This window comes from Cygnus atratus, chromosome 2 (genome assembly GCF_013377495.2).
Source record: "Cygnus atratus isolate AKBS03 ecotype Queensland, Australia chromosome 2, CAtr_DNAZoo_HiC_assembly, whole genome shotgun sequence".
Taxonomy (NCBI): domain Eukaryota; kingdom Metazoa; phylum Chordata; class Aves; order Anseriformes; family Anatidae; genus Cygnus; species Cygnus atratus.
Window position 1 is genome coordinate 105,683,629 of NC_066363.1, and position 22,147 is coordinate 105,705,775.

Below are 22,147 nucleotides of genomic sequence, written 5' to 3' on the forward strand. Positions count from 1 at the left end.
CTTAGTTTCTGGTGGAGATACTGGGGTGAGCCGCAGAGGGATGAGATGTGGGAAGGGAGTGAGCCATGGCCTCGGGCTGTATCCCTTCACTGGTGTCCTGCTGTTGGGGGCTTCAGCAGGGTCTCTGCTGAAGGTGGAGAGGTCAGTGACCATACAACTCTTAAAAAAAAAATATATATATATATATATATAAAGAAAAATAAACAAATGAAAAGATTCTTAAGTCAAAAAGCCAGGACTCCAAGAGCACATTTAAGGCTTCTCAGGCTTGAAGTAAGCCTGGCTGACGTCCTTCACCAGGGAGAAGCGCTGGGAATTTAAGTTAAGCACCACAGGGGCACGGCTCCTGCTTTCCCCTGCTCCAGATCTTGTGTGAGGGTGAAGTTCCCTGCAGCGCTGCTCCCGCAACAAGGGGCTTCTGTCTGCACTTGACTCGTGTAAGTGGGAGGAATTGCGAGATACTGCCCAAGACTAAGTGGCCTTTTCATCTGCATTAATAATACCATTAACAGCTCTCTCCTTTGTAGCATCACTGTTCAACCCAAACTGTTAGGGTTATTCGGCACGCAACCGGGGACACGCCAGCTGAGCTTCAAACTGCCCCTTTAAACCCACAGTGCTCTCACACCATCTCCGGGGAAGAAGCTTTCCAGAAAAGTCAGATGCATTCCAGATCTAGGGTTTTTGTGTGTGTGTGTGTTTTTTTTTGTTTTTTTTTTTTTTTCCTTCCAGGCGACAATTTGCTTTGCGCACCCAAACGCGCTGCCGCAACCTGGGGTGGGAAGCGGGCGACTTACAGAAAACCACTCCAGAAAAAAAAAAAAAAAAAAAAGTGGAAAACCAGAAGAAATTTGAAGCAAGGACAGACGCACGGGAGGAGGAAAAGCCAAGCCCCGGGTGCGGGCAAAGCGGCCACCTGGGCGGGGGCGGTGGGCGGCAGCGCCTTGCCCGCCCCCCTGGCGGCCCGGCTCGGCTCGGCCCGGCCCGGCCCGGCCCCGTCGGGGCGGAGCCCGGGGCCGTTTCATTGAGCGGCACGGGGCGCGCCGTCGGGGCGGCGGGCGAGGAGGGGGCCGCGCTGCTGCTGCCGCCGCCGCCGCCGCGGAGCCCCGAGGGGGCGGGCGTGTGTGTGTGTGTGTGTGTGTGTGTGTGTGTCTGTGTCTGTGTGCGTGTGCGTGTGCCCCGGGCCGCACGGGGATGCGGCGGGCGGCGTGAGGCGAGGAGGGGACGGGCGATGCTCCGCCGCCGCGGCGGCTCCGCGCACGGGGGGACCTAGGAGCGGCGGTGGCGCGCAGCGAGGGACGGCTCGACGGCCGGCCGAGACCCCCCCCCCCCCCGCCCCGGCGCGATGGCCACCGAGGTGCTGTGCGGGCTCACCTTCAGGCTGCTCCTGCCCGTGTGCCTGGCTGCCGGTACGTCCCTCTGTCCGTCCGTCCGTCCGTCTGTCCCTCTGGCCCCGGGACATGCTCTGTGGGATGCTCCGCTTTCCTCCCCGGCTGCTGCTGCCGAATTGCCTTATATTCCCCACAAACTTTCCTTCCCCTCCTGTCTTATCCCTTACACCGCCGTTGTTATTCCCTGCGCCGGTGGCCGTGATTTTTGCTGCCGGGACTGGAGAGCCAGGGCCGGGGGGCTCCCGGCGGCCGCCCCGCTCCCGTTCGCGGCTGCTTTGTGAAATTCCGATTCCCAAATTCCCAAATTCGCGGAGCTTTGCAGGGGTGGGTGCTCTTTTTTTTTGTTTTTGTTTTTTTTTTTTAAGATTGAAATTTCAGTTTGTTAAAGCGCATTACTTAGCAGGCAGCCGGCCAAAGCAGGGATTATTTTTGGACGTAGAGTTGCGGTGCCCAGCCGTGGGTGGATATGCTAATATTATTAATTCGTGCCCTCCGCGTAATTTGAAAATGCAACTTCGAATAAAGCACTGCTTGCTCGCTCGGTCTGCAGGACGATGAGCTTCACCTCCACAGCCGCGTGTGCTGCTCGGGCTGCTGCTGGCTGGGGTGGCCACGGGGCAGGAGGGGACAAGTGGGGGCTGGGAGGACCCCCCAGGGCCCCACACTTGGCCCTGGAGAAGCCCCATGGTGGCCCGACTGTGGCCTCCCTTTCCCAGCATCTCCCTCCCCGGGGGGTGCCCCCCACTGCCCCTCCCCAGCGTGCCCTCAGCATCCTCCCCAAAGGAGACCGCTGGCTGCTGCCATAGGGGTGCAGGCTGTGGGTAGGATGGGATGGAGGGTGCGATGGAGGCAGCTGTGCAGCCCACCACCAGCACCTGCACCCCCCTTTCTGAATCCCTGGGCCCCTGTGCAGGTGGCTGGCTCAGCTCTTGGCAGGGTCGTGGCTCCCCAGGCCCCTTGGAGTGGGACCCCACCAGCTTCGTGGCCATCCATCCCCGCATCGGTGGGGCACGAGCGGGTGTCAATGTGGCCAGTGTGTGGTGGGAGCCGGGCGGTGGATGGGGCAGGCGACAGGCTGCCCTCAATGCCAAGTGTGTTGGCACCGGGTGGTCCCCCCATGCCAGGGCAGGACGGAGGGCACCCCTGTGTTTGAAACCTGTCAGGCCTTGTCCGTGTATTCCTTAATCTCATGAAAGATACGTGGTTTGTGGGTGAGGATGAATTGGCTGGAAAGCCATGTGAGGAGAAGGAAAGATTCTAGAAGTTAAATTGTGTCGAGGTGGGTTTTGTTGATGTCTCTTATACTATAATATCTATCTGCGGTATCACAGTAATAGAGGGGTTGTTCTGTCAGGTGCTTGCTTATGTGGTGGTTCTTGCCAGACTCTTCCTGTACCACCAGAAGTTCAGATAAAATTGTTTTGCTGTCCTGATTCCTGGTGCTCGGTAATGCAGAGGTGCTTTCGCATTGCAGTAATACCTGCACAGAGCTGATGTCAAAAATTGCTTATGGTCTTAAGTCATCTTCATGTGAAGATTAATCGAAATGTAAACCTGAAGGAGGGACTTCCTGGCTTGAATATGAACAGAAACCATTCTGCAGAGGTTTTGGACCTGGTGATCTTGTTCAGTATTCTGTACCTTAATGTGCTATGTCTATAGGTGCTGCTCCTTTTCCTATTCCAAACCTTAGCAGAGTGCTCTCTGGGGTGAAACCTAGTTCAGCTTCTTCACTGCTCCAGTTCTGTGTCTGCACCTGAGCAATCCCCAAGCCAATGCTCTCCTCCTTTCCAAAGCTTCAAGGAAGTGCTTCGTGGGCTTCTGGAAAAAGGCTCTTTAGAGTTCATATATCAGAATGATGGTTATTTGTATGACTTAAGGTGAGGTTACATCCGGAGCTGAAAAGCTGCCACAAGGACTCATTGCGCAGAGTGATGCCTTCTGTCTCCTGCCCCTGTCTGGGCAGTAGATGTGTGTAGCTGTGCCAAAAAGTGGAAATGTGGAGCTTTGCGTTTTGTTCAGGACCTGTGTGTGTGTGATTTAAAATGATGGATTGCTGTAGTTTCTTATCATGGTAGAATTTGCTTTTGGGTTTCTAACTAGCTTGGAGAGCCCTGACGAGGTGTGTGGAGGGGAATAGCAGCTGGGGCAAACTCATTAAAAATAACACATCTGCAAAGCTGAAATATGAGTCTTTAAAAATGTTTAATACTTTAATTCCTTGATACCTTAGCATTTAATTTTATTTACTTTTAAAATAAAGTATTCAATATATGCTGCTACGAAATACTTTCCAAGCATGGATTAATATCACGTAATTGAGAAAACACAATTCATTGTCAGAATGTTTTAAGATCAGATCTGTAGTGCTGAAGTATCATCTTGTGCAGGGTAGCCTAGATGTGTTCATTTAAAGCACAAGAATCGTGTGTTGAGCAGCTAGTGAAGACAGGAAATTTAAAATGTGCAAAATGAACGACTTTGGAGATTGAAAAGTTGCCTGTAGCTGTACAACCTCAAAATTGATCCACCATCATGTAATTTTCATGACAAAATCTTACGTTCAGTCTGATGTGGACCTAGAGCTTAAAGGACAACTCACAGGATCGTGAAACTTCCTTGCAAATGAAGTACTGTGCTCTGCAGTAAGATAGGGATTTGGATCTGTTGTTGTTTTTTTAGTAAGATTAGTACAATGTGATATTTTCCTGCGTCGTAGTAGTACAATGCTGAAAAAACAAATAATAACCTGGGAGGAAAAGGGGGAAGAAGAGCTTTTGGTGCAAGTGGTGGGCTTTTTTTTTTTTTTTTTAACCTTAAAAGTTGGCATAAACTTGTTCTTTTTTGTTACTCATATGAACTTCAAATGTGCAAAACGTGATTTGTCTGTCTCTGAAGTAAAACATCAGAACAATCTTTTGCTAATTGCTTTCCTTGGTTTATAAAGACTTGAACCACAAAGTTGTGGTTTACATCACTTGAAAACAATTTTCAATTATTCTGCTTCCAATTGTTTTACTTTGCACACAATTCATTAGTTTTGTTTTAAAGAAAATATTATTATTTTCAAATGGGATGCCTGAAATAAAGAATGCTCAGGGAGAACACCTTTCTCTAGGTTTTGACTGATGCTGCTGGATTGCATGTTACAAGCAAATCAGCTTTGGTAAGCTAGCTGCCTGGCCCAAGCACTTCCCAGAAGTTGCACTATTTTTCTGAGCTTTTGAATTTTGACCAAGATGAGGTAAGAACTGTAGGATCTTTTGAGAATGCTGTATTTTTTTTGTTGTTGTTGGTGGTGGTGCTTTTTATTTGTTTGTTTGTTTGTTTGTTTTAGGGGTTGAGTACAGGCATTAGTGTTTGCTAAGTGACAGCAGGTAAGAAGAAAATACTTCAAAGAGTTCTTGTAGGAGACAGAGTTAAGCTATTAATTGGAAGTTTTCACTTGTTTCTTCAAGCCAAATCTTTGAACTCCTGGTAGATAGTGGGAATTGCTTTTATTTCTCCTTTCAATGAGTGTGATTCATCAGAGAGATATTGAATGAATCAGAATGATCATCTACTCAGGCCATAAACAAGTGTTATGTTGAACATTTTAAAAGCATATACAATATTTTTTCAAAAGCAGTCAATTGTTGGATGTGCGTCATGAGCATGATAAGGTAGACCAAGGTGCTTTTTCTGTCTTGGAAGGTAAAAATAGGTTCCAGAGTGCTCGGAGTTCTTTGGCTTCTATCACCAAATTAACAAGTATTAATGAGAGCTTTGGAGGGGAAATACCTGTACTGATTCATTATCAGGTATGCAAATACTATTCAAGTGATGTATTTAAAGAGTATATCAGAGTGTAGCACTTCTGTGTGTGCTTTGATGCTTTGAGTTGTTACTCTGCACTTTTTCCATAGACAGAATAATTTAGACAACTCCACAATATTGAAGCAAGTCCACGGAGGCAGTGAACTATGTCATGCTCTGATTATTATTTTTTGGGTGCTTGGAGGTGACTGTTTAAAAACGGTGGTACAATATGATGTTGTGTTGCAGTTTTCAGGTGATGGAGTGATTTTTATGTGCCAGCCTGTAGAGGTGATGTTAAGACAAGGTGATGACACAGCAAGTAGTGATGCAGGACCGTTCGGACTAGAGAATTTGAGTAATGGCATTGTATGTGACAGTATGTACAGATGCATATATGTGTATATTAAAAGTTACTGATGTATTTTTAAAGTTGAAATGAACATCACATAGTCTATGAGAGAGCTGCTTGTTACTCCTTAAATTGTCCAGATACTGAAAATAGGGCAAAAGAAAGACCAAACTGATTTGTGTTGTTATAGTGGGGAATATTTATTATGGTGTACTGAGAAGAAAGATAGAGAACAGCATGAGAGAGATTCACGTAGACTTCCTGTTACATTTTAAAACCCTGTTGCTGTCCCAGAACGCTCATAAAAATGTTAGTCACATCAACAAAAAGTCTAGGAAGCACTTAATGGGTAGCGAGCTAAAAAAAACAATAAACGTAGATGCCAGTTTGCACAAGAGATCCTAAAATGGCTGTTAAGTTTCCTTCTCCTCTTCAAATGTTTTAGAAATATATCTGGCTTCATTTATGAAAGGAAGTTTTGCTATTTACCTAGTTCAATGGGAGCAGGTGAAAGGTGTCAAGGGGAAGAAATTTATGCAGCCTTGCAGGAGCAACGTTTTCCAAGCTGGTAGGCACAGGCTTAGGTTTTCTTGTGCACAAAGAGCAAATGTAATTTAAATCTCTGTGGCTTCCATTGTAGGCCAATTAAGATCCGGACAAAAGTGTTTTGGGGAAGGCAGGGAGGCAGCATTTGCCCGCGAGCACCACACGCTAGCTCTCTGTAGCCATTTCAGGTGAGATTTAACAGAACCTACAAATTTGCCAAGCTTGGGGTCAGCCAGGTGGGTGACTTGTTCCTCAGTGTTGAACCTGGGCATGGAAATCAGTGGGAGGCAGCTGATATAGTATAGTTACTTGGAGAAAGCAAGCAACTTGCCATGTGGCTGCAGGAATTTGGAAGAAAGCAGCTGAATCCTTTATTTGTAGCGCTGGAGCGCCCAGGTATCAGCTGCAAGTCATGCTGTGTGTCACATTCTGTCTCTGTCACTTGGAGTGCAGGTACAAAACTGAGCCATAGTCTGGTTTTTATATTAGTCAAAGCGGAACGAGGTGACAGAAATGTATGTGTTTTGGGAACAGATGGCCCGTTTTTGGCGGAGGTCAGGGAAGAGAACGATACTGTTATTGCACTTGTGCGTGTGTAGGTAATTTCAGGTAATTTGCCAGAAGTCCAAAAAAGTGAGAGACAAAGTGCAAGATGGCGCTTGCTGGGGGACAGTGTGTACCAGTGTTAAGCACCAAAGCACTAAAATCATCACGTGCAGCTTTACCAGGATGTTGGTTGGAGTAGTGGAGCTGCAAATGCTGGCAAACACAGATCAGCTTCAGAGTGGCTTGCACTGCTACAGGGACTGCTGGAAAGGAAGAGCATTCATTGGGTTGTATCGGAGAGGGACTTCAAATAATGCACCCCTTCATCATGCAGTAAAACGTTTTGCACACACATGAAAAATTGCTGGATGCTTGCACTCCAGTTTTTCTCCATTTCTTCTCTTTCTCTTGTTACCCTGAAATGATAGTCGTTGAGAAACTGCAGTGTCCTGTTTTGAGGATAACTTCACGTGAGGAATACCAGTGATTACTTTGCTATGTTGGAGTGCAGTGCTCCAAGAAACAGCCTGTGTGCTTCCTATCACGAAGAGTTATGTTAGCAAGTGCTAATGAGTGAAAAAGCCTGTGTGGTCAAGTAGATTGTGTAAGCTTTTATAATATCTTTAGGCAGTTCTAAAGATACCTTAAGTATGACTTTGCTAAGCTAGTAAAATATGTTTTTTTTTTTTTTTTCCTGTGCTGCAGCAGATTGGTCAATACTTGTAACTAAATTGATAAATTGATCCCAATTTGTTTTGTAGGGTAAAATACTTTCCTGCAGCATTACTTTTCGGGTGGTCACAGCTCTTCGTGCTGTCATCCTGATGGATCTCTGAAGCTAAGCAGGGCAGAAGGCAGCAGCACACCGATAAGAGGTTTTCAGAAAAAGTGCATGTGTTGCTGGCAGGAATACGAGTGGCAGAGTCTGCTGATCCTTGTGCTGAGAAGAACTGGCATGCTGGGGGTTGTTTTGCCAGATGAACCAGCTAAACTTCTGAATATTTAAAAGAAAAAGCCAACAAGTTGAATTATCCGGTATCTTTATTTTGGTGTGTTGTGAGAAGTGTATCCTTTGATGCATTATGTTCAGGATGTGGTTGAGTTAATGGACTTCTTCTGAGTCTTACCTGTCCATTTCCTGTCTTGAGTAAGCAGTAGTAAAACCCGAATGTCACATAAAGGTTGCTATTTTGTATCTCGATTTCTTGTATTTCATTAATTCTGAGCTGCGGTGTTAGCTTTGAGAATATCCTGTAGCAATGAATTCCGTGGGTGAACTCTGCTGTGAATAAAAAGGAGTACTCTTTAATTCGTTTTCAGTTTGTTGCCTCAGTAAATAATCCTTTGGATGGGAAAAAGTATGTATAATCAGTTAAATCAACAACAGTCTAGTGTTCTATTTACTCTAACACTTTAGAATAACATTTGCAAGGCATAAAATCAACCGTTAAGATTAACTGTAGAAATTAACAGCTCCGAGTTTCCTATCAGTTGTCCAATTCTGAAGAGAAAGGGATGAAGATCACGCTAAAATCGTCCCCATAAATAACGAGTTTTGGGACATGCCGCTTTCACAATTTGAGTGATCAGAGAGCACGGCGTAGCACCACTTCTCTGAGCTCATTCATGCAATCTTCAGTTTGGAAGCTCTTTTGGAAGTGAGGTAAAACTTCAAGAAGTGAGGCTGTGTGTTTGTGAATGATACCCTAATCACTTCCCTTTTGGCAAAATACTACAAAGCACAAGACTGTAGACATTACATACTCTGTCTACTGTTTCCAAGACACTAATTTGTTAATGTAGCTTGACAGAACCATAACTTAAAACTGAAATATTTAAGTGGTTTTAGAGTGAGGGTCAATTCTGCCCCTTGTTCAGAAGTTGCATGGGAGACTGAAAATTATTTGTGTAAGAGATAAGGATGTGTGCTCTGGATTCTCACTGTGCTGAAGGATACACAAGTATTTGCGTGGGCCAGGAGATGCTAAACAAGCGCTGTCTTGTCCCTAGCCATGCTAATACCATTCAATAAACTGCATGCTGATGTTTTATTTTGGTAGAAGATATACCATTAAAGAAGTTAGTTCTTGAGTAATATGTGGAACAAATTTGGTTGAATGCCTCTTGCTAGAAGTCATGTAATCCAAGATGTTAGTGTAAGTTTAGCCTTAAATTTTGGTTGAGCTTTTGTTAAAAGCAGGAAGAGGTTGCAAAGGCTAAGAAAGGAATGCTCAGTGAAGCCTGCTGGAGAGACAAAAGGTATGTCTCTCAGAATTGATAAATCTTCCATCGTAAAAAGTAATGCTGAGTATAGTGTTGTTTTTATCACTGGTATTGTTGGTTTGATTGTTCAGCAAACCACCTGCAAGCAAGTACAACGACATTTACTCTGAATTTCATTTTAATATATGGTCATATATTGAAAAATGTCTGGAACATGAAAAGTGTTTGCATGGTCGCTGCACCTGTTTTGTGTGTTGTGTTTTTCTTCCCTTGTTATACTTGTGGCTTTTTATGACATCTTCCAGAATAGCAGTTTCCTAGCTGCTGAGAATAGATTGATTCATAAGCCAAAGGCAAGTGAGGGAAATTTGTCTTCCATAAATGCTGATTTATGTAGAAAACTTTTATAGCCATAAATAAATGTTAGGTCATGTTGTCATTTTGTTGGCCTCCTTCTATGAGAGTATTGTCAGATGGCATTCATAGCTGTAATGTGATTGCTGAAACATGTTTCAATTCATTGGTCCTCCTCTCAATGTCTAGAATTTGAAGACCTGTCATATGATATTCCTAATAACACTACATTTTTGTGACACAGATACTTGCATCCACTTCTACAAGATGACAACCTGAAAGAAACTACATGTTTTAACCTTTTGAAACTTTGTCAGAGACTGGATCGCTTTCTGGGATATGTGTATTGCAGGGTACCTTTTAGAAGGAGTATACTTTCCACTGGAAGCACAGAATTAGAATTCCTTTCTACACCTTTGCATGACCCATTGATAACATCAGTGTTTTCTTTGATAGCAATAATTTTATGTTTCTGTGTAGAAATTCATAGAGAAATAATTATAACTTTTTAAAGTGCTAGATCATATTGTTTTGTTCAGGTTGTCATGTTGTGTGTCAGTGAAAATGTGTTGTAATGCATGTGCCACCATGCAGAGAAGCTGCATGAGGTTTTTTATTCTTCCTTCTCCTTTTCTTCTTCAGACATTTAAAACGTGTCAAATTACTGCTTAATTTGGAAAACAAAGAGCACGGCCCATGTCTCCAATTTGTTAGCTAAGTGCTAGGCATGTATATTTACAGTATAGTGCTACGTAAGTAATATATACCGCTTCCATAGCTTATTTTCTCTAAATTGAACAAAAAGAAATCAATAAACAGCTTTTTAAAAATTGCTTTAGATAAGTGCTATTACTCTGTTCTTAAAAACAAAGTTTCTGGTAACATGAAAATCAAATGTAGCACTTTCTTCCAAATTTTCACTGTCAAGCTAAGGGGGGAAAACAAACAAACAAACAAAAAAAAAACCACAAAAATGGTACTGCACATTGTGAAAATCAGTTTTAACTTCACAGAATTTTTAACTTTCACTAAGTTTTAACTTTCACAGAAAAACTGTGATCTCCGTAGTTCATTCTTTCCACCATGTTTTTTTCCTATAAACCTGTGTGTAGGCCTTGATGTCACATTTTCTCTGACCTTGCTGGTGATTTTCTTCTGCATTCTGATCAGGTCTCCCCTGCTAACAGAATGGAATAAAAGCCTGTCCTATGGTTTTAAAGATATTTTATGAACCATTTTTGTACATTTGTTGATTAGGGGAACTCTTAGTGCTTTACCTCAATGATAAGTGAGCTTCTACTTTTTGCCTAGTGTGACACATCTTTTTTTTTTTCCCTGGCTTTCATGCTTTTCTTACCATAGGGTATGTTGGTTGGAACCTTTGACCTTTGTTAGGCAATATTGTATGTGTCCATATTACTGTAAAAATATATTTCCCTTCATGCTGCCTGGACAGGGCCTTTCATTTCCCTGGGGTGTAGGTGTGTCTGAAAGCCTTCCTTATGCAAGTCTACTGCCATGCTGTTAGCGTGGCAGATAGTACAGCTCAGCTCTCGGCTTCACTCTGTTTCCTTGCTCTCATATGAAACAACCTCCATGTTCCCCAAGATACAGCACAGAAAACACATGGATGGAGGGGTGGAAAAAGCCTAGTCAGCCACAAAAGCCGTATTTACTCTGCACCACACAAGCCCTAAGTTTGGTCCCATCACCTTTCAAAATGAATCCAATAATTGACTTAATCTCCTTGTTTGATGGCTGGTTGCTTTTAATGTTGGGCCCTGTAATTTTAGAAGGAATAGTGTTCAGAGATGTTTATTCTCACTTATTCTACTGCAAGTAATGCTTTTGTCGTGGAAAAAGTTCAATGTCTAAGAAAGCTGATCCAATTTTATATATATATTTCAAGACATATTTTATATCTTGACCCACTACAATTTTATTCCCCAAGTTCTGATCTTGTGATTTATATATTATTTGACCTGGAAACACATTGTCTATATGTATACTCTAAGGCAAACTATGATAAAAGAAATACTATGTATATGTACAATTTTAGTGACATAATGCATCTTAAAATACCCTTCTGTAGTGTTCAACCTGTCATCCATTTGCTTTCACTGAACTGAATCAACAAACTTGATCATCATGCCCATTAGTGCATGTAAACATCAAAAACTTTCTCACAGCTTTTCATTGTTGTCTGCAAGTACAGCATCACAGTTGGTCAAAGACCTCTACAAATAAGTTTCTCATTAATTTTCTGAAAGCAAAATGTGTTCAAGCAGACCCTTGCAGTTTATTATACCACTGCAATTGTAGACAAAAATTGCTTTACGATATGATAGGCTTATATGAAATAAGCCACTGTCAACTTTTGGAAGCCTTAATAAGCCACTCCTGGTACCTACTACCTTTTTATTGTAGCACGTGGACATACTGAGGAGTGTTAAGACAGACCCACTGTGCCATCTTCAGGATCTAGAGGTGAGGGTTGGCCTAATAATTTAACAACTTATTCCTTTCTATACAGAGGTCCACGTTAAAATGCAAAAAGAGGCAATGCATGAAACTTGTTTCCTACAAATAGGCAGCTATACTGGCTATAGGAAGGAAATGGCAGGAGCTCTGAGATGGCTGTTGGTATGCCCCAGATGGTGAAGTAGAATCACTAGACATGCAGAAGGAGGAGATCTGGTTATTTCCTGCCAGCTCTGTTCCCAGTTACTCCATCTGGGGGAATTCCATTTGTTTCTTCCCTCTGTGGAGGAAGCAATTTTCCTGTTGCCCTTGAAACATAAATATAGTAGGATTGTTCCAACACTACACAACATAGCAAACTGAAAAGAAAATAATCATCTTATTACCAGAGTATCCTGCCTGCATAGTTAACCATGTTAGTCATTGTCAAAATACACTGAAATAAGAACGTAACAGTTGTTTAAAATAAGTCACTGAAACCAGCATCTGTTCTGAGGAGTTAGAATAGTATTCTCCTTAATTATTCAGTTTGGGTTTCTCACACGTTCTTTTGAAGCAGTTGAGGTTACTCCCCTACCAGGTTTCTGGGGTGATTATGGGATGGGTTCCTCTCTGTCTCTGTGTTCTCCTCTTTGCAGCATCCCAGAGCCTTTCAGGCTGGAAGGGACCTCAGGTGGTCTCTTCTCCAATCTGCTCAATGCAGGGTCAACACTGAATTTAAACCAGGTTGCTCAGGCCTTCTTCTTGTTGGGTCTTGAAAATCCCCAGTAGTGGAGGTGTACAACACCTTTTGGTGCTTAATTATTCTCACAAACACATTTTTTTTTCTTTCCTCCCTCGTATCCATAGCCTCCTGACTTCGTTTATGGTCCTCGTCTCTCAGTATACACCCTGGTAAAGAGGCTGGCTCTGTCATCTCTATAACATTCCCATAGGGGTTGCTATAAGGTGCGCCCAAAGCTATCTTGTTTCTGGTCTGAATGAGCCATGGTCCCGCAGCTTCTCCTCAAATGGTTTTAAGCTCCAGCTCCGACTGTCCTGGGGGCCGTTCCTTGGATTTGTTAAAGTTTATCAACATGTTTCTTGTCCTGATGTGGGCCAAACTTGGATGAGGTACTCCAGATGTGGTTTAATGAAGACTGAGTAGAGGGGAATAATAACTTCCCTTGGCTCTGCTGCTGTTGGTAGAGCCCAGTAGCTAATGTTGAATGTCACAAGGCAGATGTGATCCACATATGTTTCACCTTGCTTGAATATAAGAAAGAGAAACTAGACAGTGACCGTTTGTATTGTTTTTCAAAAGGAAACAAACAGTCAAAGAAACAAACTAACCCCTAAGCTTAGATCAAAGGATTGTAAGATATAAATATAAATGGGTGTTAGATATTACGTCTGAACAGTCAGCATTTGTACCCAGACAGAACTTGTAGGATTTTTTTCTGTCTCATTTTTTATTTAAGGAGCAAAATGTTTAGCCTTTACAGTAAATCCTAAAGTCTCTCTCCTCCCATGGAAGCAGATGCCTAAGCATTTTCTTGAAGCTGTCCTGGTTCTGGCTTTTGGGCTTTGGTTCCAAACTGTATAGCAGCAACTCATGGAAATACTGCTGTGAGGAACTGTTTCTTCAGTCATTCTCTAAACTCACTGGTACCTCAAACCTCTTAGTCCCATTTTTCATTCTTAGTTTTAAAAATAAATAAATTATATTAAAAAAAAGGCATGTAGCCACAGCTAGTATCTGTAGGACATAATTTGCTGTATCTTAACACATATAATATGCATTCAATGGCTCAAAAAAGTGGAACGTATGTTTCTCAGCTGGAAGTACTGGTTATTGATGAATGTTATTCTGTAACATTGGCACAGTCGTCTGTCACTGACTTGTAATGAACAGAATGATTAATTAATAGAAGACCTACACCATTTCTTCTCAGTTTCTAGAACTGTCCAATGCTGGCAGAATGAAACGGGCTAAGTAGCTAGTAAATTATTGGCATTATTTTCCTAGCAATCATGCTCACATACTTTAGTATTTTTAATTAGTCGGCATTTCTTGTTATTCTGCAAATCACTGACAGCTAATTTGTTTCAAAACCACAGGAAAAAATCAGTTCAGAATGTTTCTGTATTGCATTCTTTTCTCCTAGATGATCTCCATCTCATGTAAGATTGACAAATTACTTCTAGCAGTAGTTATTTTCCTGTTGGGTTGCAATTTTGAAACAAGTATTTGAAAAGCTGGCATGTGCTTTGGATATATGAAACACTACGTGCTAGTCATTCACTGAATCTGTCGTATTGGGTTTTATAGGTCCAGCAGAATGAACTGCTGCCAAATTTTTGCCTGAAAACTGCAAGATTTATGTGTTTCTTTGACTGCAGTTTAGTTAACTATGCTGCCTTTGGAGAGTCCACCTAGTGTATATCGGAAATCCTCCTCCCCGGATCTCTTTCATTCTAAAACAAGCACGGGAGAAGGTGCAGTTTAACCATATGAATGTTGGAACTGTTCATTGCACGTAGCATAGCTAGCCTTTAGTTGGTAAAAGGCAAATTAGTGCAGTTACAAGTTGCATGCAGCTGCTGGCTCTTCTGCTGCTCTATACATGTCTGCCCTTAGGTAACAGATAATTTCAATATGGGGAACAATAACTGATGTTGTATGCTTGTGGCAGCACAGATGACTTTCCTGAGGGCTATTTGTGCTGTTAACTATCATTATTGTGGGAAACATCTTCATGTTATCCTGTAGCTTAGTATTTGCATTTTTCACTGTCTGTATCTGTTGCTCCTTCTCTTTGTTAAGAGATTAACCTCCACCTTCACAACAGTACAAATAAAATACATACTATATTTGCAGCAGTATCACTCTTTTTTTTTTAATTTTTTTTTTTTTTTTAGTTTGGCTGCCTAATTTATCAACCTATTTATTTCACCCCTTGGTCAAAGTGGTTTTCTTGTGAGAACACCTTCTTTCCTAAGTAGAAAACATTTTAAAGTTGCATGTACTGGGTAATATAAAAATAGGTTTGTATTTTAAAAAGTGTTAGAGAAATACTGGTAATTTTAGTTTTAGAGTTTCATAACAATTGTAGAAATGAAAGTATGTTCAAATATTTTGTATGTTATAGCAAATAGTGTTTGTGCCTTTTCTAGCGTGCTGTAGTAGAAAAAGAGCTAAAGAAGATGCTCCTGACACTCAGAAATTCCAGACTCTATGTAATTTACTGAATCATGCTTGCCTGGGGATAACCATCCTTTTTGCAAATCAGACAAGTTTCCCATTTCCAACCCAGATCTGTGTATAAGGAGTGAGTCAAATCCTTTATAGCTGGCAGAAGGAACACGCTGGCTAACAGCATTTAATAAATGTGTATTTCTACTAAAGGTAATAAGATAAATAAAACATATGTTATTTTCACATATAAAACAGTATATTTTTTGCTTGAGATACTGGACTTAAATGTGCTCAAGTAATTTATTATTAGTAGCAGTTTTTGACTAGAATTGATACAGATTTAGTCTTTGACATTTTGATATTGGTAGCCAAGATTGGTACATGTGAGATTGCTTAACTGATTTTAAAACATCATTTCTCAGTTTGGAAGATTTTTTAAAGTACAGTACAGATTTTTTAATTATTATTATTTTCTTTTTTTAAAGTAATGATCCCCTAGGCAATTGTCCAAGAACAAATGCTGCAAATGCCAGAAGGTTACTCAGATGGGTGAGTGTCTTCAATCCTTGAATTAGGTAACATAATGTGACATCTCATTTTAACAAAGTTGAGCAAAACAGAGGAAAACATAAAATGGGAAAGAAACAGTTTTTGCTGCTATGGTATATAACTTGAGGTAAATAATCATCAGCTTGTCATTACCTTCATTCCTGTGGTATGTGTGTATCTAATTAAATTGTTCTTTATACTCAGAGTAAGAAATATTTGATATTCAGCCTTGAAGTCAACAGTAGTGGTCTGTGGTTATTGTAAGATGTCAATGATGTCATGGGTGTGTACAGTAGAGAAGGAGATACTGGGAGTGCGATGTTAAGCACAAGAGAATGAAAGTGTCTTTCATGAAGTGGTTAATCAAAACTATGGGAGAAGATAGTATCTGTTATTTGTAGAGTTGTTAGCATATTAGAGTGAAGTTGTTTGTTTCATGTCATTTTTTAAAAAAATCCTGGTAGAAAACATCACCCTCACAGCCAGCTAAAGGCTGTGAAATTGGCTTTCCTTGTAAAGAAAGAAAGTATCCCTTGAATTGGCAAAATAGCCTTCACTGCTACACTGCTAGCCTTTTTTTTTTTTTTTCTCCCCAAGCTGTTCCTGTCTGGTTGTATCCACAATAGCAGATTCAGGGCCCTCAGGGAGGTTGCGTGTTCTGAACAAAAACCCAAGCAAATTGCCTCCATCATTTAATATCCTCCTTTGCACTATCTTTTATGTGTTTTTGTTATTAACCATGTGAAGATTGAATCTTTCATTGCAGTTCAGTCCAGCTACCAGTCTGTCAGTTCTGTATTACAGTGTAATTAAGCTAATTGTACTTTTCGATTGCCTCTAAAAGATCAATCACTAATAAGGTGGAGGTAACATAAAAAGTGTTATGATAACCTTGACCTTGTAGTATTTAAATCTTTGTATCTTGCATTGATTTCTTGTGCATTTTGAGTGGTCAGCATCCTGCAGTAACCATAGGTCTTCTTTTTTTGGAAACGATGTTAGTCAAATATAGAGTGAGTAATGCTACCTGAACAGTGTTGTAGTTTGAAAATAATTATAGCAAGGATGCGATAGGCTTGGTTTCTTTGAGTCAAAATTACTGAAAAGTCTAGTATCAAACAGTTGTGTCCTAATAATTTAAACGATGCTCCTGTAAGAGAAATCAGAGTTCTCTAATTATTTAACAGGCAGGGGAGAAAGTGAGACAGCCTCAAATGTGTTAGGTATGTTGATGGAATTCTGGTAACTTGAAAGTAGTTTCTTTTAATGCACAAATCTGAAATTGGGATTAGGACTACGAGAAAAAAAATTGTGTCTGGTGGTGGGAATGGCTTCTTTTCTAAATTATCCAGAGGGGACGTGAATGCACACAGGAGCCATTTAAGATCATTTTAAAGTACCTGGAGGATGAAATTAAACTCCTTTGGTAAAAGGTATGCAGATTTCCCTAGTCCTTGGTAAAATATTGTGTGATTTTGTGTGGGGATAGATATTTTGTATCCTTCTAATGTTATGTGCCCTGGCAGATCCTTTTGTTTATGGAACAAAGCTTATTTGATCTTTTCGGCAATAATAAGGAAACAATTACTTGACTTTGCCTGAAGAGGTTGACTAAGTAGGACCAGTGCCTCCTGACCTACAGCCAGTTTTCTGTGGTGGATGTTAGCGTACATGTTGATATACAGTAATGTGTCCTGTACTTACATAAGTATAGTACCTGATTTTCTTTACTATTAATGTATACAGAAATTAATCATATTTATCTACTGGGGTGTGTGTAATTATTATTATTTTTTTTTCTCTCTGAGGCTCTTTTGCAAAGAACCATATTGGATCAAGGTATTAATATGAACCAAAATGGAGTACTATTGTTTTGGACAGGTTTTAGAACAATAAACTCTCACCTGAAGCTGTAATTCTGATGTTTTGCCTTTCTCCTTTAGAAACCCCATGCCTTTGTGTGGGAGCTGGTCTGCTTTTGAGCTGTGCCTTTTTAAGAAAAAGTTATGGGTTGTAGTGATTGTGTTGGTTATGCTCCAGAAAAACAGTCACCTTCACTGGAAGCAAATTGAGTTACATTTGAAAAAATACAAATGGAGTGTAATTTACTGACCTACTGAACGTTGTCACAGGAGAGAATCATTAATGAGAAAGATAATTATATAATAATGTGATTGTAATTGGATCATGTGTTTCAGAGTATTTTAAGCCCATTTTATGAAGGATTTGAAGTCAGGCAGATAAGGGCAGTTAAGTGAAGAGCAGGAAAGAAGGCAAATGGAGTATGAAAGGAGAAAGTACAGAGAATGAGTATAAGGGAAAAATAGGGTAAGAGATGTGGTACGAGGGGTATACGGTGTTTATAGAAAAGAGCAAAGAATTGACTGTCTGATTTTTGAAGAGTAAGAAAAAGTGTTGATGGGTTCAAAGAGAAGAATGATATTTAGGAGTATTCTAGGAGGATAAAGAAGACAGTGAACCAGACTAGCTGGGATAACAAAACCACCACCACCACCAAAAAAAAAAAAACGGCCTGAAAAAAGGATTTTAGTAATGGTGGCCAGCAAGAATGTGTGGATCCTAGAAGTGACACAGAAAGAAGTGACAGGATTTCCATAGAAGACTGAATATAGCAGGAGGGGTTCAGAAATAGAGAACCAAAAATGGCATTTAAATCAACTGGCAATCAAAACAGCAATGTAAGTCCAGAAGAGAGATTAGACTTATTGAGCTTCGGAAGGCTTGGAGCTGAAATGATCAGGTACCTAAGAGGAAAAGTCAAAAGTGACGAATATGAGGTCATGCTGGAAGGAGAGGAGGGGAAACACACCTATCTGGAAGTTGTTGAGGGTGGAATTCAGAATTTTGGGTTTGTTTTTTGACTTCAGTGGAGAAGGTTGTTACTCTGGAGGTGGTGAACCAGTTTTGTGACACATCAGCCTCTAGTGTGGTTCAGAGTAATGTGCTTTTATTAAAGATGATTGCAATTTTGGAAGGATTCGTGGTAAATACTCTCACTCATTGAAGCTGGGCTGATGTACAGACCAACCTCTTTTGGGAATCAACTGATTCTAGCTTGCATTAAAAAAAGGTGTTGGGTGGGGGGGGAGGAGGTAGAGAAAAAAGTGTATATTGTTCTAGTGTATGGTTCTGTTTCAACCTAAAAACTATAAAATTATTCCTAAATATGGTTTCCTTCCCTGTCCCTGATCATGCTGTTCTCTCTGTCACATGTTCTTATAGGCTCCGTGGTTCATGGAGATGTCTAGGATGCTGAGTGGTCTGTGTTCCTGCTGCTGTCCCTCCTCCTCACCCCCCCCCACCCCCCCTTGACATCTGTCTATGTGATGAATGGTAGAGAATGAGGTAGCAGCTATGATATTGTAGGAGTGGTTTCTCAAATTTTGGCCAAGTAGCAGTGTGCGTCACCATGTGAGGGACGGCCTTAAAAGCAAAGTAGAGCAATGTCCTAACTGACCACCTTTTGCTTCCCATGTCAGGCTGGATGCAGACCCTGAGACATGGTCTCAGTGTTGCATGTGATGGGGCAGATGTGGGCTGGGGGACTGTTGCCGACAAGGATGGTGGTCCCTTGATGGCTGCAAGGTCTCAATGCCCAAGGCTGAGGTGATGTGCATGGCCATCAGCTCAGCGGAGGCTGTCCCTGCACTAAGAGGCTTCCCCAGCTCACCAGCCCCAGCCCCTGGGTCCTTGGTGGTCCTTGAGCAGCCCCTGCTGCATCCTCAGCAGAGAGGAATCCTGGCTCTGGCATCACTCAGGCATAGCAGCAGGTTGAGTTATCACGGTTTGCCACTTAAGGCAGTGGTGAATTGTCCCAGTCTTCCGTTTTAAGTGTATTTCACTGTGAACCCAACATTGCTGGATGGAGTGAGCTCTGAATTAGGCAGTCAGCCAGTGTGCCAAATTCTTTTTTAATGAGTCAGCGGGTCTCTGGTTTGTTAAAATCATGGATAGTCTTATCAGCTGCAGGCAGCCAGTAACGATGTTCAGTGATTTGCTTGTCTTGGGATGAATCTACTCAGTTTTGTCTTAACATCTCTGATTTGTCTTTTAGTTTTTGCTTGAAGAGAAGCATGGTTTTTCTTACCTTTTTGTCTAAAATAAAAAACATGACAACATTGAGATACTTCTCATAAATTAACTACGTTCTTATATTTTTCAGGAAATTTGATTTTTCTTGGTAACATTATCTTTGTCATCTCATGTCTCATTGGGTTACGACCTTGTGCTAGTGCAGCAATTAAGTGTTTAATTTTCTCCTTCCAGGACATGTAGGAATCATTAAACGGTGCTGTCATACACTGACTGAAAGAATACATGCAAGGGCATTTGTTCTGTGTCTCATATTGTATCACTGGATGAAGTCAAATTTTAGAAAAATCCTGGACATCCCTTAACCTTTGATTTCTATATTTAAAAAAAAAAAAAGTAATTAATTGATATTTACTTGCCCAGAAAGAGTTGTTTATTTCTTAGCTCTTGTTTCACTTCCTGTCTGTGTAAAGATTCCTTAACAAAATTCAAAATTGTAACTTGACTTTGCCTGCTTATTTCTACTTTTTAAAAATATGAACTTTCTAAGACAGAACTTAAAGAGGGATTTTTTCAGTGAGGAGGGAGGAAAACTGCAAGATTTTTAAAAATTTTTTTGCTTTGAGTGTCTTCTAAAAGACTGTTTTTGAAAAATGGAGTATGTTTATCTTGACAATTGTGAAGTACTGAAATGACATAAACGGTTGCAGCTAGGACTGCAATGCTCTTGGGACTCTTTAGCCTTGTCTCTACTGGGAAGCTACGTCTTTGCTAGAAATTGCTGTTTTCTTTTTTTTTTTTTTTTTCATTCTTTGTTTGTAACTGTTCTCTTAGAAGTGCTGTGAATGCTATCACAGGCTCTTTAGAACAGTTTTCCCTAAACATGTTGCTTTGATTTGATACATGCAAAACTCCAAATTGGACTTAGGTTTAAACCAGACAGAGCTGAGCAGTGAAAAACAAATTGCCTTGATTTTTCAAAAGTGCCAAATTGTGTATCTTAATCATCCTGTTTTGTTCAAGGATATCTGACAGTAGATTTACTAGTGGTTATTCTATTTTTTTCTGATGGAGAAGGCTGCAGCCTGTTAAAGAAGGAAAGGATTTCTCCACTCTGTGTGAAGTGGAAGGTGTATAGTCAGGGACCAGAGGTACATGGAGGAAAAGGTAAGTTTATGCTGATATTGAGAGCAAGAACGTGAAAGCAACTGCCTGGGGGGAGTCAACAAGTGTGGCAGAGGGATTTTATTGATTTGGCAGGAAGGAGGAACAAAGCTTTGAAAGGGAAGGATTTATGTAAACGGGAGTAATGCATCTTCACATTTGCTTGACATGAGTGCCTCATAATCAACTGTCTGTGGGGTCAGGGTGCTCCTTCACTGCTCTATCCATTCTTTTTTTTTTGCTTGTGAAAGTATCATTTTGTATATTAAAAAAAATAATTTTAAGGCTAGATACCAAATTATGGATGCAGAATGATGACATTTACTTTTGTATAGTAACTGGTTTTGCTTGCAGAAGCATGGTGTTAACATGTTTTATTGGATGTTCATAGAACTGCTTGTATGTTTGTGTGCACAAGAAAGGAATAAAATGTGCTTTTAAAACCCTTACATTTGTTTTATCAGTGCCTCTGTGGTTAGGCATTGAAAATTTTATTTACATCTGTTCTTCTGAAACGCTGTTAAGCTGTCATGTTATTTCATCACAAATAAGTTGTAGTCTTGTTAGGCTTTCACAAGGTGCTGTCCTTGCTACTGGTTGTGTTGTTAAGATAAAGTTGCAAAATGCTAGTCACAACTAAGTGCCCTTTTGGTTGGCTCTCCCAGGAATACAGTATATATTAACAAGAAACAGAGAGCTATGAAAAATGCATGAAGTGCCAGGAACTACTGCGGGCAAGGGTACATTAAACAAAGCCATGATAACCTGGTACACTTAGAGAGAGAATCTTCCTGTGCTAAAACATCAGCACATCTTTTGGCCAATATAACTAAATAAATAAATAGATAAAGGAAAACTCTTTCTCTCCTGATTCCTCAAGCGTGTCATCTGTTACTTTATGTCAGTTTGCGCATCATTACTGCACGTAAGATGTACTTTGTGACCACCCTTCTTCCCTTTGTGCATTCTTAGATACATTTGAACTAGACCAGGCACAAGACTCATTTATTTATGAACCTTCTGATTCATAAGTGTGTTCTGCTAACATAGACTGCAGCACATGGTCTCCACATGGACATACCCAACTCCACTGTGAAATCAAACTTGTGTGTCCTTCTCCCATGTTCCTTGGGAATGCTTTTCCAGGCCTTCCATCACTCTTGCCATGGTCAGACCCTGCTAACTTCCAATGAAAACTTATTCATAGCCAACCTGTGCCTTTTTTATTGCTATGCAAAAATATTCCTTTAGCATAAATAGCTTTTGTTCCCCATTTGCTCATGGCTTTACTCTCTTCCCTGTTGTATGTTTCCAGACACACGGTATTTTCTCTCCATCTTCTGCTTGGTGAAACAATTTGAGCTCTTTTGTGGTTCTGCAAGTTTTCTAATGATCTTCTGCCTTACTCTGGGTTGAAGAAGGATAACTAAAACTATGTACACCTGTCCAGATGGGGTTTTACCACTTGCTGGTATAATGGCATTCCTATCTCTTGCAGCAGTAAAATTGTCTGCT

General features: G+C 40.9%; 1 protein-coding gene across 1 annotated transcript in view; it reads left to right on the plus strand.

Moving 5' to 3' along the window:
* PIEZO2 (piezo type mechanosensitive ion channel component 2) overlaps window positions 1-22,147 on the plus strand; it is a 334,423-nt gene that overhangs the window by 20,986 nt on the left and 291,290 nt on the right. The window contains exon 2 of the mRNA XM_050708773.1: window positions 733-1,124. Coding sequence (XP_050564730.1) covers window positions 733-1,124 — 392 coding nt within the window. The remainder of the gene's footprint in view (window positions 1-732; window positions 1,125-22,147) is intronic.